The following is a 13,180-nucleotide window of genomic DNA, read 5'->3' on the forward strand; positions in this document are numbered from 1 at the left end:
TGACATGGATCTGAGTAGCGTTGGTGGGTGATGATGAGTGGCAACAGTGAGCGAAATTGGCGGACATGTTAGAGCGAAATGTTGAGGTCTTGTGATTTCGCCAAGTCTTGTGTTGTGAACATGGAGTATCTGTTGAAGTACATGCATCAATTATCGTTGATCACAAGTATCAATTGTGATAGTAAGCATCAACTAAGTACAGAATGTTTCAAATGTATATATACATCCTCCAGTGTTCTATGTATGCATGTATGATACAAGAGTGGCAAGACTGAAACATAACAGGGAAACTATGTTGGATGTCTGATAGCCAGTATGCTGCACCCTATCACAACAGTCGATCCAGGTAATATAATGTGTTTCCAAATGAGCGAAGTTGGTGAATGTGTGAGATCGAACTATAGCTCACATGCTTTTGTTGAGAAACACAGCCAGTTCGAGATAGCGAGCGGTCAAAATCGTTGTTCTTGAAGAAGCTAAGTGCAAAGTGATATCATGAACTATATATGCTTCTATGTTGGTCTCTGTGTGTGTGAATGGATGATGTGGCATGTGTGGCTGCGTGTTGTTACTGAGTGGGATAGGGGACATTGGTGGGTTGTGTTGAGTGTTGGTGGGAGTTGGTGGGAGTTGACGGGTGGCGACGTGGAGCGAGGTTTGCAGGAATGCGGGAAATGACTAAGCAGTCATGCGTTTTTACTGCTTTCACTGTATCCAAGTCTTGAATCTTGAACCCTGATTCCTAAACATTGAACGTTGAAACTATACACCACCGAGTAAAAATCTCAGGATCATGTAGCGGGATGGAGTCTTGTCGTTGAGCCCAATCACATCGTCTTTCTTGCGTGGGCTAGCCCATCTACCATCCTGTATCTGTACAGAACAAATCTCTTGATACAAAGCAAGCCATGAGAATGTCAGTAGTATCTATCACTTCTTCCATGTTTCAATACACAGCGAGCTGTTGGAGCCTCTATCTCTGCTGTCTCGGACTACCCTACAGATGTTGTCCAGGCTGGGAATGGCTCCTAGCCATAATATCTGTTCTGGAAGCGGTCATCATGTCGACTGATTCTCTTGTTCTTGTCATCACTGGAGCGTACGGTCTTTCTTTCTGCCTGGTTTCGGCTTGTCGAGTTCCTCGGAGTTGAACAATTTCGAATCCTTCCGCGGGATGTTGGTGCGGGCTGTTAAATCGGGTGGCAGACATGATTGGTAGGACGCGGCTTATCACGTATGACGACGAACGGTATGTATAGACAACGAACCGATGGATGCTAATGGAGGACGGACTCACTGAGTCTGGTGCTTTTATACGTTTTACCTTATGGACGATACAATAGTCATGTTGAGCGAAAGAGGAGTCTGAGACACAACAAGGCAGTGCAAGGGGCCATGCAGCGATAGAGCTCATGGCCTTTATCTTCTCCTGGCCCTTATCTTCTCCTGGCCCTTATCTTCTTCTGGCCCTTATCTGTTCCTGATACGGTCATCGAACAGCCCGAGGTAGTCTGCCTGATACGGTCATCGGATGGGTCTAAGCGTCCCTGATACGATCATCGATCATCCCGACGATCCGCCTGATACGAGTCGATACAGGCACAGCCTTCCTACACGGGCTAGAGATGCTGATACTGGCACGGGGCTATGTGCGGGGTGGTGGGGAGAGCGGTTGGTGTTAGTGTGGTGGAGAAGCATAGATGCCCCGGGAAGGGATAATGGCGGTGGTTGGATCGAATGTTCGGCCTAAAGCATCGCGTTGTGAGGAGGAGGGGAGACCGAGCATGACGCCTCCCCATCGCTTGAATTTTTTGTTGCTGGGATCGATCGCGGGTTGCTGATCACGTTTAGCGATGAATTTGGACAGCCATAGTTCTCGTCTGCCCTCAGCAGCGGCTGTTGCGGTTGAGCGTTGGTCAACTTCCTGCATCAAAGGGATAGGTGCAGGTGTGCGGATCGGGCGGAAGTCCCGTCTTGTCGCTCCATCCTGCTGCGGTTGTTGAGGGATTGAGGGTGGGGAAGGACGACAAACAGCCATTCCGTGTTCAGGGAGAGCTTTGTACCCGAGCGCTGCGGAGAAGCGTCTTGCTTGCTTCATCGGGGCGTTTCTGAGCCTGTTACCTGGCTCCTGCACATCTGAAGCGGCATAAGACTGGGTCTGGGTTTGAGCGAGCGATAGAGTTCGTCTTCTGCTCAAGGCTCTCCTTTCCCTTAAATTGGCACGTCTGGAGTGAGCTCGTACAGAATCGCCCTCGTCCACCACCGCTAGCGATTTAGCTCTTGGTTTTGCGCCGTACAGCCATACGCTCAGCAGAGCTAAGAGCACTACCAAGCTTGCTGATGCGAAAACGACGCAATATGCACCAAAGTTCAACCCTGCATAGGCCTGGAAAGATGCAAAGCTGAGGAGGGAGCAGATGGTAAACAGTAGAGCAGTGACAGAGGTGAGCGCGGCGAGGGCTGTTTCATCCAGCCAGCGTTTGTCGCGGGTCGACATGACGGATTCTCCAGCTTCGAGCCATGCTTCCCGGCTTTGGTCAGCACCGTTGTTGTCAGAGTTGTGGGGAGCGTGGTGTGATGGAAGACCATGACGACCGGCAGGACCGCCTCGAAAGCGGGAAGCGAGTCGGCCGGCAGTGCGGCGAGAGAACGAAGTGAAGCGGTCTTCGTTCTCATCTTGCAGCAGAGTTGGCGTCGACGGATCTTCCCGTGCGACCACGTCACGGAGGACCACTTTGCGAGGTGGAGAGTAGCCGTCCAAGACGTACTGAGCCACAGTAGTACCAACAGTGAGTAGCGCTGCGGTGGCAAGAACGACGCCGAAAGCACTCAGGAACCATGTCGTGCGCCCGAAGCTGGATGTTAAAGCGAGGGTGAATAGTGCGAATGAAAAGATCGCAGTTGTCAAGAGACCCGGGATAAGAAGAGACTCCGCCTTGACTCGGAGTGGGCGACGAGTGTCGATGTGACCCTTCTCGTCCAAGTACAGCGGCCTATGGTGGCGAAACCACTCGCATCTAACTCACTGTCCTTCCTGGCATTGCTGAGGAAGATACCCACCACGCCGACAACGAGTACTAGTGCAGCAGAGGCAGTGAGCACTATCGAAGCGTAAGTCGAGGAGAGGCCGTGCGTCCGAACAAACACACCTTGCATCCCGGCGAACAGGAACATGTACATCCCTCCCAAGGCCGCTACGCTAGCCGCCAGCAATATCAGCATTGGGTTGTGACGCATCAGTCTAAACGGACGAGCGAGGTCATCGGCAAACATTTGCTTTGGTGCTGTTTCAAGCAGCGGTTCCGGTGTCCAGCCTTGATTCGTTCGCTTGAGTTGGAGCGCTTCGTGACGGAACAGTACAAAAGCGGCTGTTTCACGCGTAGCGACGCCGACATAGACTATCAGCACCGCAGCAACAATGAGTGTAAGCCAGTAGGTCCACGACCAGATCAGGAGCTGAAGAACGACCTTCGAGATCCATGGTCCGGCAAGCTGACCGCCGACAAGCGCTAGTGCAATCGACCCAATACCAAGCAGCCTGCCCTTCGAGGTGGGGAAGATGTCCATAACACTGGCTAGCGAGAGGAATACAGTTAGACCCGACAGCAGACCCAACAAGGATTGACAAACCAGGATCGCAGCAACATGATGGACGAAGCCCGCCACGACGCAGACTACTCCAACAGCCATCAACGAGATTAATGTGACGCGTTGACGACCGAAACCTACCAAAAGATTGGCGAAGAAGAGTCCGCTACCCTGGCAGCCGTTGTAAGCGAGCCAGCCAAGCTGGAAGAAAATGGCTTCTGAGGCAGAAACGTCTTCATCGACGATGATCCTGTTGACAGTATTGGTGTAACCCGAGGAGAGAGCCTGGAGAGCAAAAATATAGACCCAGAAGGCGAGCAATTGACGAAACTTTGTCCAGGCACTCCATCTGTCAGCCCACACAACAATGTCAGCCTTCGAAGAAGCAGAGGACAGATCGTCTTCATCGTCAAAGTCTCCTTCGTATTCGTAGTCGGCAGGGTCGATGTCCACCACCTCACCCTCCTCCTGCTCACCGCTGCGCTTATGCGAGCCTGATTGTTTAATGTTATTGAGCAACATCTGTCTAGCATCATCACCACCGAGAGCGTTGATCTGATCGTGATTAACACCATCTTGGAGCGTCATCTGACTGAGTTGACGGAAGTCTCTGTTGCTGCTAAGGCTGCGCTTGATCCTATCTCCTAGTGGGTGCTGTTTCGCCTTTTCTATTTCTTCATCGACATCACCAGACCAGGGTTTGTGAACTGCGATCAGCTGTCTGCGCTTCTCCTGCTCCTGCTTCTCTTCCACCAACTCGTTGTACATCCCTCGTGTGACGGGACGGCTGAGGGCAGATTCCCCAAAAGCAACTTCGCCCAGCTTGTCAACATAGTTCCTGCCCAGTGCTTCCTCCACGGTGATCCCGCCAGCTTGACTCTCAGCTAAAGATCCATCAACCGGTACAGGAGCCCCGTCACGGATAGAAATAGCGTTCAATCCACTAGCGGCAACAAAGTCCTGAAAAGCCTTTCGCGCTGCAGTGCCCTTTCCGAGTTGCAAGTTCATCGCGCAGTCGAAACCTGTTCTGAAACACTGACGACAAGTAGGTGAGGTACCGTGCTGTCGCGAACCTGGTCGTTTTTGATCGAGGTGAGAAGAATTGCTGCGAAAAGAGACGCGAGTGTCCCGAGTGCATGGACGACGAGCTTTACCTGCTTTGATAGAGGAGATTGGGAAGAGGCGGAACCCTGTCTTCTCCCGGCCGCCGGCCGCTCCGTTACGGAGCGCTCGAGCATCTTCGTCGTCATCCTCGGTGCCATTGTTGGAGTACGTGTCGATAACGAAAGGGGTCCGCTTGGACACGGAGAGATCATAGGCAGTACCGTCATGCTCCTGTTCGTCAAATTCGGTTCCTTCGGTGTCGTCCTGAGCTTCGTCTGGTTCTTGAACTTCCATCACGTCACTTGGAGGAGGCACAGCGGCACGTGCTGTACCACGAGTAACCATGGAGCTGACAGGAGGACCAGTGGCTTGCTTGACGTGGGCTGGGAATCCTTCTTTTGTTGTCGAGTCAAATGCGGTCGTAGCTGAACCGATCGAGTCACGTCGGCTCCCCTTAGAAGCGGAACTTTCGCGGCGGACAAGCTTTGCTGATGTAGGTGCTTCGAATTTTGCCTTCTCTGCAGGTGTCTTCTCCATAGCTGGGGTAGATGCGAGCTGAGGCTGACGGGAAGACCCAACGCCCTTCTCTTTTGATTCTTGGTCAAGCTGCTGCATCTGAAACGAGAAGAGCTTGCGGTTAGCCTCTTCGAGCATGCTAGGTGCAATTTCGCCGAAAGTGTTGCGTCTAGGTTCATCGCGGAAGCCGGGTGTGTCGGCGTTATCTCGCCTATGGACGTCGGTGTCGTCTGACTTGGCTTGGGTCGTGCCACCGTCGCTCTTACCTCCTTCCATCTCTACCGCAAATGCAAATGCAGGCAGAGGCTGAGCTTCCGGAGCTGATGGAGTGCCGCCGATGGAAGGCTCGAACTTGTGGAACTTGAGGGTATGTGGGATCTGAGGTGTCTGTGGAGCCTCCGCTGACGCCGACAAAGGCGATGAGATTCTTTCGGCACCCTCCGCCACCACGGCTGCCCGAGGAACTTGAAGGAGCGTCGACTGCCTCCTAGCATTAGCAAGCGTCTGAGGGGTAGGAGAGTAGATCGCCCTAGAAGGACCGTCATTCTTCGGTACCAACTTCGAATGAGCCTTCGAAATCAAGTGCCCACCGACACTGGGCATACTGTCCACCTTCTTGCTAGCGCTTGCATCTGGTGTGGACTTTGGAAAGCTGATTCGTTTGAGGTTCTGGAAGTCAGTGCGGACGGTCGGGATCTGGGTGCCGTCCGGCAAAGCAATTGTTTCTCCATAAATGCTAGTGTCGTTCGAGTCGGAGCGGATGGGTGGCGCTGACAGCTTTGAAAGCTTGATTGGAGTGAAGGGTGTAGCAGTGGCTTTCATGTTAGACATCTCTTCCGCAGTCACCCCTGGAAGGTTCGGTCGCGGGTCCTGTGCTGTGGTACAACCGGTTCTCGTACCCCCACTGACGGGTGCCTTTTGGTTTGTTGTACTCGCTTGCACCGGCGCGAATGTTGACGAGGACGAGAAAGTAGACGGAAGCGTAAGCTTAACGGGCATCAGCTGAGACTCGAGCCGGGCATTCCTCTCTCGTGTGGCCGCAATACTGCTCGCTATTGGAGTCCGCTCTGATTCTGTGCTGTCTGACCAGGCGGACGAGATCGAATCTGCAAGGGTGTTCGCAACCGCAACCTGCGCTGCTTGCGGCTGTCTGGCTTCGTTGATCGACAACGGCATGGTCTGAAAGCCTTGACGCTGTGGTCCGCTGCCGAGTGGAGGAGTTGGCGGAATTTCGTGCGCGTTCTGTACTAGCTGCTGACGTTGAGTAGCCCATGCTTGACGCTCGCCTCGATGCGTAGGATTGCGGGAAAGAAGAGGAGACTGCATGTCTTGGCTGGCACGACGCTGCAGCTGAGCTGTGGAAAGGTGAGAGTCGTCTTGGTTGACAGCTTGGTAAGGGTTGGGAAAGTCGCCTCGAGACGGCAGAGGTGTTACTTGCTGCTGCTGCGGCGGCGATGAGGAGAGGGGCTCGAAGACGTACGGAAGGCTGGGTCATCTGCTCCCTGCCCGAGGATCCTGCTTACGACCAGTGACAGGGTTGAAGTTCCGTGGTAGCCCTCGGTAGTTGTTCTCCATGGATACGACTCTGTTGTGCGACTTAGGCTGACTGCCAGCACCAGCCCGAAGAGCTTGTGGCATGGTGGCAGAGCTTCTGATCTTGTCTGCTCGCCCAGCGGCTTCGCCAGATGAGCTTTCTGTTGTGACTTCAGGGATCCACTGGAGCTGGCTTGCTGAGTGCACTGTGGCGGAGGCATGTCGCTGAGTCTGAGCGGAAGCTGAGCTCGGGACAGGTTGGTGTTGAACTTGGTAAGGGAAGGTGGGCACCGGGCGCTGGAACTCTTCTTGGTATTGTCTAAGTGTATGTTCAGCAGTGAGAGTGGCTTGTTGGACCTGCTCCTGACGAGCGGAAGGGGAAGCAATGCTGGCGCCCGGGGTATCGAAGCTCTGTGACGCGCTCCGTGTGTGCTTGTGGGAGGTTGCTGGTCCGGAGACGGATGACGAACGCTCCCTGCATCCATATGATCCCGACATCGTATTGAGCTAACTCCTCGAGCTTGAGCTGTGGTCGAGTGAAGTCTGGTTGGTGAAGTTAGCTGTTGCTGTTGATCAAAACGATGCTGTTGGAAATTCGGCTGTGGATAAAGGCGAAAGTGAATGATGAAGAAGATGTCTAGAGGGATAAGAAGCAAAGTGTGGGAAGCATCAACAGGTGTAGAAAGCGTAGGATAAGGTCGTAAAGTTCGTCAAGGATGAAAGGTTAGGCACTTCTGCAGCATAAGATGCTTCGCTTCGTGCTGTCGTAAGAATAGAGAGGTTCGTAAGGATTCGTGAAGGGATAAGTAAAGCAGAACGTAGCGGGTTGTTGACCGTGATATGCTGGTGGTATAGTAGAGACGAAGTTTAGGCTAAGTGGCGTAAAAGATGAAGACCAAGCTGCAATCAAGTGATGGTGGGAAAAGGCCAAGGCGTAACAGAATCGATCTGAAATTGGCGTAGTAGCTTGGCGTATCGATTGAGGCGCCAACGAAGGAAGAGGAGGGGAAGCAGGGTCGTATGATAGACCTGATGAGCAAAGCAGCCAGAAAGAGTATTGCAAAGTCGTAAAAAGAAGTGCGTTGCTCTGAAGCCAGTCAGAAGCAAGCCTAATTATCGTTAAACCTGAAGTAAGAAGCCGTAAAGTCGTAAAGAAAAGAGTCGTTTCCAGCCTGAGAAGGTGAAGAGAAAGAAAAAGAGGCTGGATCAAGGAGAAGCCACGAAGAAGGGACGAATGTATGGAGAGGCGATGAGCACGGAAGTAATTAGAAGGAAAAGAAGCGAAACAAGATGGTATAAGAAGGGGATGCCAGGCTGACCAGGCGGGAGGGTGTAGACGAGTTCGGCCTAAGGAGATACCGAGCCTGGCACCAGGACGGGCGCTTAGCAGGGTACTGTGAGCTCGTAATACCAGGAGCTTATAGCAAGTAGCCACTTTGATCCTGCACAATGTGATCAGATCTGTATCTTGACTTTTTCGCAGCAGCATGGTCTGCTTAGTCAATGTCGTGAGGCACATTCAAATGCACATATCTGCACGCAACGGACAGGCTTCACAGCGACAATTTTTGATCATTGATCCTCTTTGACCCGCACAAGCTATACATGCATGCAATGCTCGCAACGGAAGGTAAGACCCGTATGTTTGAGTGTTTTGGAAAGAAGGCACCGCCAGCTTCGCCAGAATGAGCAAGACCATACACCGTGTGCTGCGCAGGACTATCATTTTGTCTCCGAAGTACGTGCATCACAGAGCATCGCATTGTAGAGCTACAACGATGACATGTCTAGAGCAGACAATGCTGGGAGGCAAGGGGCATGAAGGTGTAGATTCTTGTCTGAGCCAGGCTGATGCTCCTTTTCTCTGCTAGAGTCGGCAAGGCGAATGGCGGTTAGACAAAGCGCGACCGTTATTCGACACATGTCAAAAAAGCCGCCAAAACTCAAATTCGCCAACCACAACGCCCGGCGAGACCGTCGAGTATCGCTCTATCCAAATGTAGCTTTGCTCAGCAGAAGGCCTTTGTTCTAAAGCTTTGAGAGTCGAAGGCTGATGAGAAGCTGGATAGTAATCCAACCGGTCCAAACGGCTGGTACCGCTGTGTAACCGCCAAGTACGGAAGGTCTTTGCTGAATAGCACTAGTCGGACTGACGTATCGGGAGATGAAAAGTGCGTCTCGAGATCGGGCGATTTGGTCACGCGAAAGGGTGGAGGATTGATGCGAAGTCCCAGGTCCAAGAACAACACTTCGCTTCTTCTCGTTCTTCTCGACATACGATATCCTCAAACATAGGCAGCTGCAAGGATGGCCAACGCATCAACATTGCCGTCGAAACGTAAGCGTACAACTCAGAATACTGATCCACTTCCTCCACCACCTCCGCCGCCAATTGACGACAATGTAGCAACATTGCCAGAACACGTCTTCCCTGGTCCGCCCGACTCACCCCCACCCCCACCACCGCCAGAGACCGACACAGAGCTAGTGCAGAACAGCGATATCGTCCCGCCACCTCCACCGACCGCTCTACCTCCGCCTCCGCCACCAGTCGATCAAGAAGAAGAAGAAGAAGAAGAACCTGACGTACAAGACGCCGAGTATTGGACACGTCTAGCTCAATCTTCCTTATCCAAACCATCCACCTCAACCGCACCTTCAGCCTCATCACAAACATCAGTAGCTGTAGCAAAGAAATACAAATCAGCCCTCTATCTAGATACGATCAACCGAGCCGTCCTCGATTTCGACTTTGAAAAACTCTGCTCCGTATCCCTCTCCAACATCAACGTCTACGCCTGTCTCGTTTGCGGTCGGTACTTTCAAGGACGAGGACGCAACTCTTACGCCTATCTACACAGTATAGATGATTCGCATCATGTGTTTATGAACCTTGCCTCCGCCCAAACTTATATTTTGCCGGATAACTACGCTGTGCTGGAGGAAAATCAAGCAGCGCTGCAGGATATCAAGTATCTTCTGAATCCGACTTTTACCCCGCAGCTGATAAGGGAGGTGGATGAGAAGCAGGCGTATTACGAATTGAAGGGAGAGAAGTATTGGCCTGGGTTCATTGGGTTGAATAATGTAGGGAAGAATGATTATGTGAATGCAGTGGTGCAGGCGTTGGTGCATGTGCCGGTGGTGAGGGATTACTTTTTGGAGGAGAAGGAGAGGAAGGATGGGAAGGGGGAGAGAAGTGAGTTGGTGAAAAGGTTCGGGGCGTTGGTGAGGAAGATGTGGAATCCGAGAGCGTTTAAGCCGCAAGTCTCACCGCATGAGTTCTTGCAACAGGTAGCTCAGGTCTCAGGGAATAGGTTCAAGATTACACATCAGTCGGATCCGGTGGAGTTTCTTGGGTGGTTGCTGAACAGACTTCATGCTGATCTTACCTCGGCCCCGGCAGTAGCAGCGGGAAAGCCAGCGAAGAGAAAAAGAGTCGGTCCGGGAGGGGAAAGCATCATCAGCCGCTGCTTCCAAGGTACAGTCCAGGTCGAGTCTCAACCTCTCACTCGTCCTGCCGAAGATGCCTATCCCACATCCACCTCCGCACAAGCGGAAAGAATCCTCGACCAACCCCTTACCACCTCTGACGGACAAATAGATTCCGAAGGTCGAGCCCAATTTGACCCATCCCTTACCCTCAATAAACGAGATACACCCTTTTTCCTTCTCGCAATGGACCTTCCCACCCCACCACCCGTTTTGGCACAAGACGATTCGGAAACAGGTTCACGCTTGGTCCCTCAAGTAACCATCGGTCAAGTTTTAGCCAAATACGACGGTAAAAGTCTCCATGAATCGCATGGCAAACTCACGCGGTATCATTTGCGCAGACTGCCACCCTACCTGATCATCCATTTCCGCAGGTTCACAAAGAACAGCTTGGGTCAGGAAGAACGAAACCCGACCCTAGTCAACTTTCCAATCAAAAGTCTAGACGTGGGCAAACACGTTCCCCTTCTCCCCAATCTCACTTCCAACGGGGCTAAGAAGGATGAAAGCGACAGAAAGTTAAACGAGGTGTACGATCTAGTCGCAAACGTAGTCTACGACGCAGTACCAGGCACAGTTCGTCAAGGGGCAAGCTGGAAGACTCAAGTTCACACTAATTCTAAACCTCCCAAGGAAGAGAAATGGTTCTCAATCCAAGACTTACTCGTAGAAGAAGTGAACAAACAGATGATATTTTTGGGAGAAAGCTACTTGCAGATCTGGCAAAAACGTTCATCTCCTTAGCTTCTCTTGATGCAATACCACACATCACACAGCCTGACGAGAGGAGTGATGACTAGACCGAAACGATTGATAATAAAAATTTGCTAAGTTACAATGACAGAGAAGAAACCAGGACTGTTGAAGATTGGGATATACCTAAGAAACGAGACGAAAATGTGTGCTGTGGTGAGGTGATATGTTTGGATCACCCTTCCATCAAAGTTAAAGCTCGATAGCAACCAGAACAAGCCCTTCCCTCAACTGCAATCCAGAAACGGGATCAACATCGGGCAACTTGTTCTGTCCACCACCTACTTCCTCCTTCTTGTCGCGGGCAGAGGCAACCATCGCTCCACCCACATAGCACAACCCATGCAAGACCGATGCGAAATCACGCATAGCTCTATCCAAACAAACCATGACCGACTCACAGCCCAACTTCTCACTCGCCGCATCCAACACAGCAAGCACCTGTTCACGCAACAAGCTCGCGTCAACAACAGCAGGCATACTGACGTAAAGCGTACGTTGCGTTTCTGCTGAGCTATCACTGCTGCAAGTGGACGAGAAGGAGCTGGAGGCGCAAGCGGGACCTGCAGGACCAGATTTGATGACAGCACCGCTCCAACCAGGACTGACAAGTTCAACACCAGCGTCTTCGACGGAAAGATTGCGAAGTACACCAACAAAAATACGGTCGAGGAAAGAGTGGGCTGACTTTTGTGCGTGATGACGAACATCGTTGTCGGGAGAGATCTCGGGGGTGACGGGCATGAGCTCTATGGGCAGTGCGTTGCGGTGTGCAATGGAGATGCTCGAGTCGGCAGCTTCGTGCGAGCGAGAGTGTTGCTGCTGCTGCGACTTGCTGCTTGAAAAGTCGGAGTGAAGGAGAAGCGTCTGAGCAGCCTGGGTGAGCTGGTCGAGCGTTGCTTGCGATGCATCATCTGAAAAGTCAGACTCAGCATCGTCTTCGAGCTCACTGTCACAAGGTGTCTGACCAGTGTAGATGACGTCGACCGAGACACCTGCGTCGCGCGTAATGGTGTGGGTGAATGATCGCTCGTAAGAAATGGGCTGCCTGGGAGGCGAGACACGCTGCTGGGACAGCGGGCGTGGTTCGACGAGTGCAGGTAAACGGACGGGTGCAAGGCCGGGTGAGTGCGGCGGGGTATCGGGTGGAGAGTCGGGAAGGTGCGCAGCGTTGGCATGGCGAGGTGCAACGTGCGAGGCTGCGCTGGAGATGTTGTTGGCATGAGCAGCACGAAAGATGGGTACAGCCACAGCGGAAGCAGGGACACCACTACTGTGGGTTCGATCCCAGCCCATCGGATGATTCGTGGTGGAAGAAGACGGGAAGGTATACTGCTGCGGCTGTTGTTGCTGTTGTTGCTGCTGCTGAGCGCGATGAATGGATGGTTGAGGCAACGAAGACGAAGTAGTGCCTTCGTTGGCGATGTTGGAAGTCAAAGACGTAGAAGCTTGCTGCGAAGCGACCCCTCTCACAGGTGCACTTCGACCTGGACGTTGCGAAGCATTGTTGTTGGTATATCCAGGCATTTCTGCTTTGAGGACGTCAGGACCACCACTTGACCACGGTGCTCAACGTGGTAGACTGCTGCTGGCTTCGAGCAGCAGCAGTCACGTTGTCGGAAACAGTGGTGTTGTTGGTGTTGTTGCGCAAGTAAGGAACCCCATCGGTGCCAGCACCTGCGCTGAAAGTGCTGACGGGGCATAGACTGGGTTGATTGGAATTATTGGTAGTCATTGTTATAATGCGTGGGCGAACAGCTTGGCTATGTTGAGATCGGCTGTGGACCGAAAAAGAGATTTCTGATAGCTTTGCTACGTGAGGGTGGCAGCGAGCGAGGAAGGTAGACAGATATTGGTAAAGATGTGAGATGGTAGTAGTTGATCGAAAGGGAAGTGTCGTCAGAGGATGGCGTGAGACTGAGTGGCTTTGTCATTGGCGGTGAACGGTTACTTAATTGGATGGCTAAGCACCGCAACCAGAGAGAGACCCTTTTCCGCCCGCTTCCTTGCTCAGCCAGCCAGCCCGGAACTGTCACTGTGTGTGTGTGAAATTGCGAGAGAGAGCGTCAGCAAGCGCGGCCCGTGGGCTAATTTTGCGAGAAAAATGGATTATCGAATGAGTCAAATCCGCTCGCGCCCTGCTGCCCTAAATTTTAGCGTGAGCTTGGCAACGACCGAAAATCCCAGAAAA

At 52.4% G+C, this 13,180-nt stretch overlaps 3 protein-coding genes across 3 annotated transcripts; 1 reads left to right on the forward strand and 2 right to left on the reverse strand.

Moving 5' to 3' along the window:
* Positions 1 to 1,678: 1,678 nt before the first annotated feature.
* UHO2_00612 (uncharacterized protein) lies at positions 1,679 to 7,239 on the reverse strand (the record flags this gene model as incomplete). The annotated part of the gene is made up of 3 exons (XM_041557232.1): positions 1,679 to 2,940; positions 2,988 to 6,651; positions 6,742 to 7,239. 3 exons carry the CDS (start codon positions 7,237 to 7,239, stop codon positions 1,679 to 1,681), a joined length of 5,424 nt encoding a protein of 1,807 aa, XP_041413166.1.
* A 1,809-nt stretch (positions 7,240 to 9,048) lies between these two features.
* On the forward strand, positions 9,049 to 10,980 carry UHO2_00613 (uncharacterized protein; the record flags this gene model as incomplete). Its single annotated transcript, XM_041557233.1, has 1 exon — positions 9,049 to 10,980. The coding sequence occupies one exon, from the start codon at positions 9,049 to 9,051 to the stop codon at positions 10,978 to 10,980; it is 1,932 nt and encodes a 643-aa protein (XP_041413167.1).
* Positions 10,981 to 11,181: 201 nt separating this feature from the next.
* On the reverse strand, positions 11,182 to 12,516 carry UHO2_00614 (uncharacterized protein; the record flags this gene model as incomplete). Its single annotated transcript, XM_041557234.1, has 1 exon — positions 11,182 to 12,516. The coding sequence occupies one exon, from the start codon at positions 12,514 to 12,516 to the stop codon at positions 11,182 to 11,184; it is 1,335 nt and encodes a 444-aa protein (XP_041413168.1).
* Between the last annotated feature and the right edge of the window lie 664 nt (positions 12,517 to 13,180).

The sequence above is a fragment of the Ustilago hordei genome (genome assembly GCF_900519145.1).
Source record: "Ustilago hordei strain Uho2 genome assembly, contig: UHO2_contig_01, whole genome shotgun sequence".
In the NCBI taxonomy this organism is placed as follows: domain Eukaryota; kingdom Fungi; phylum Basidiomycota; class Ustilaginomycetes; order Ustilaginales; family Ustilaginaceae; genus Ustilago; species Ustilago hordei.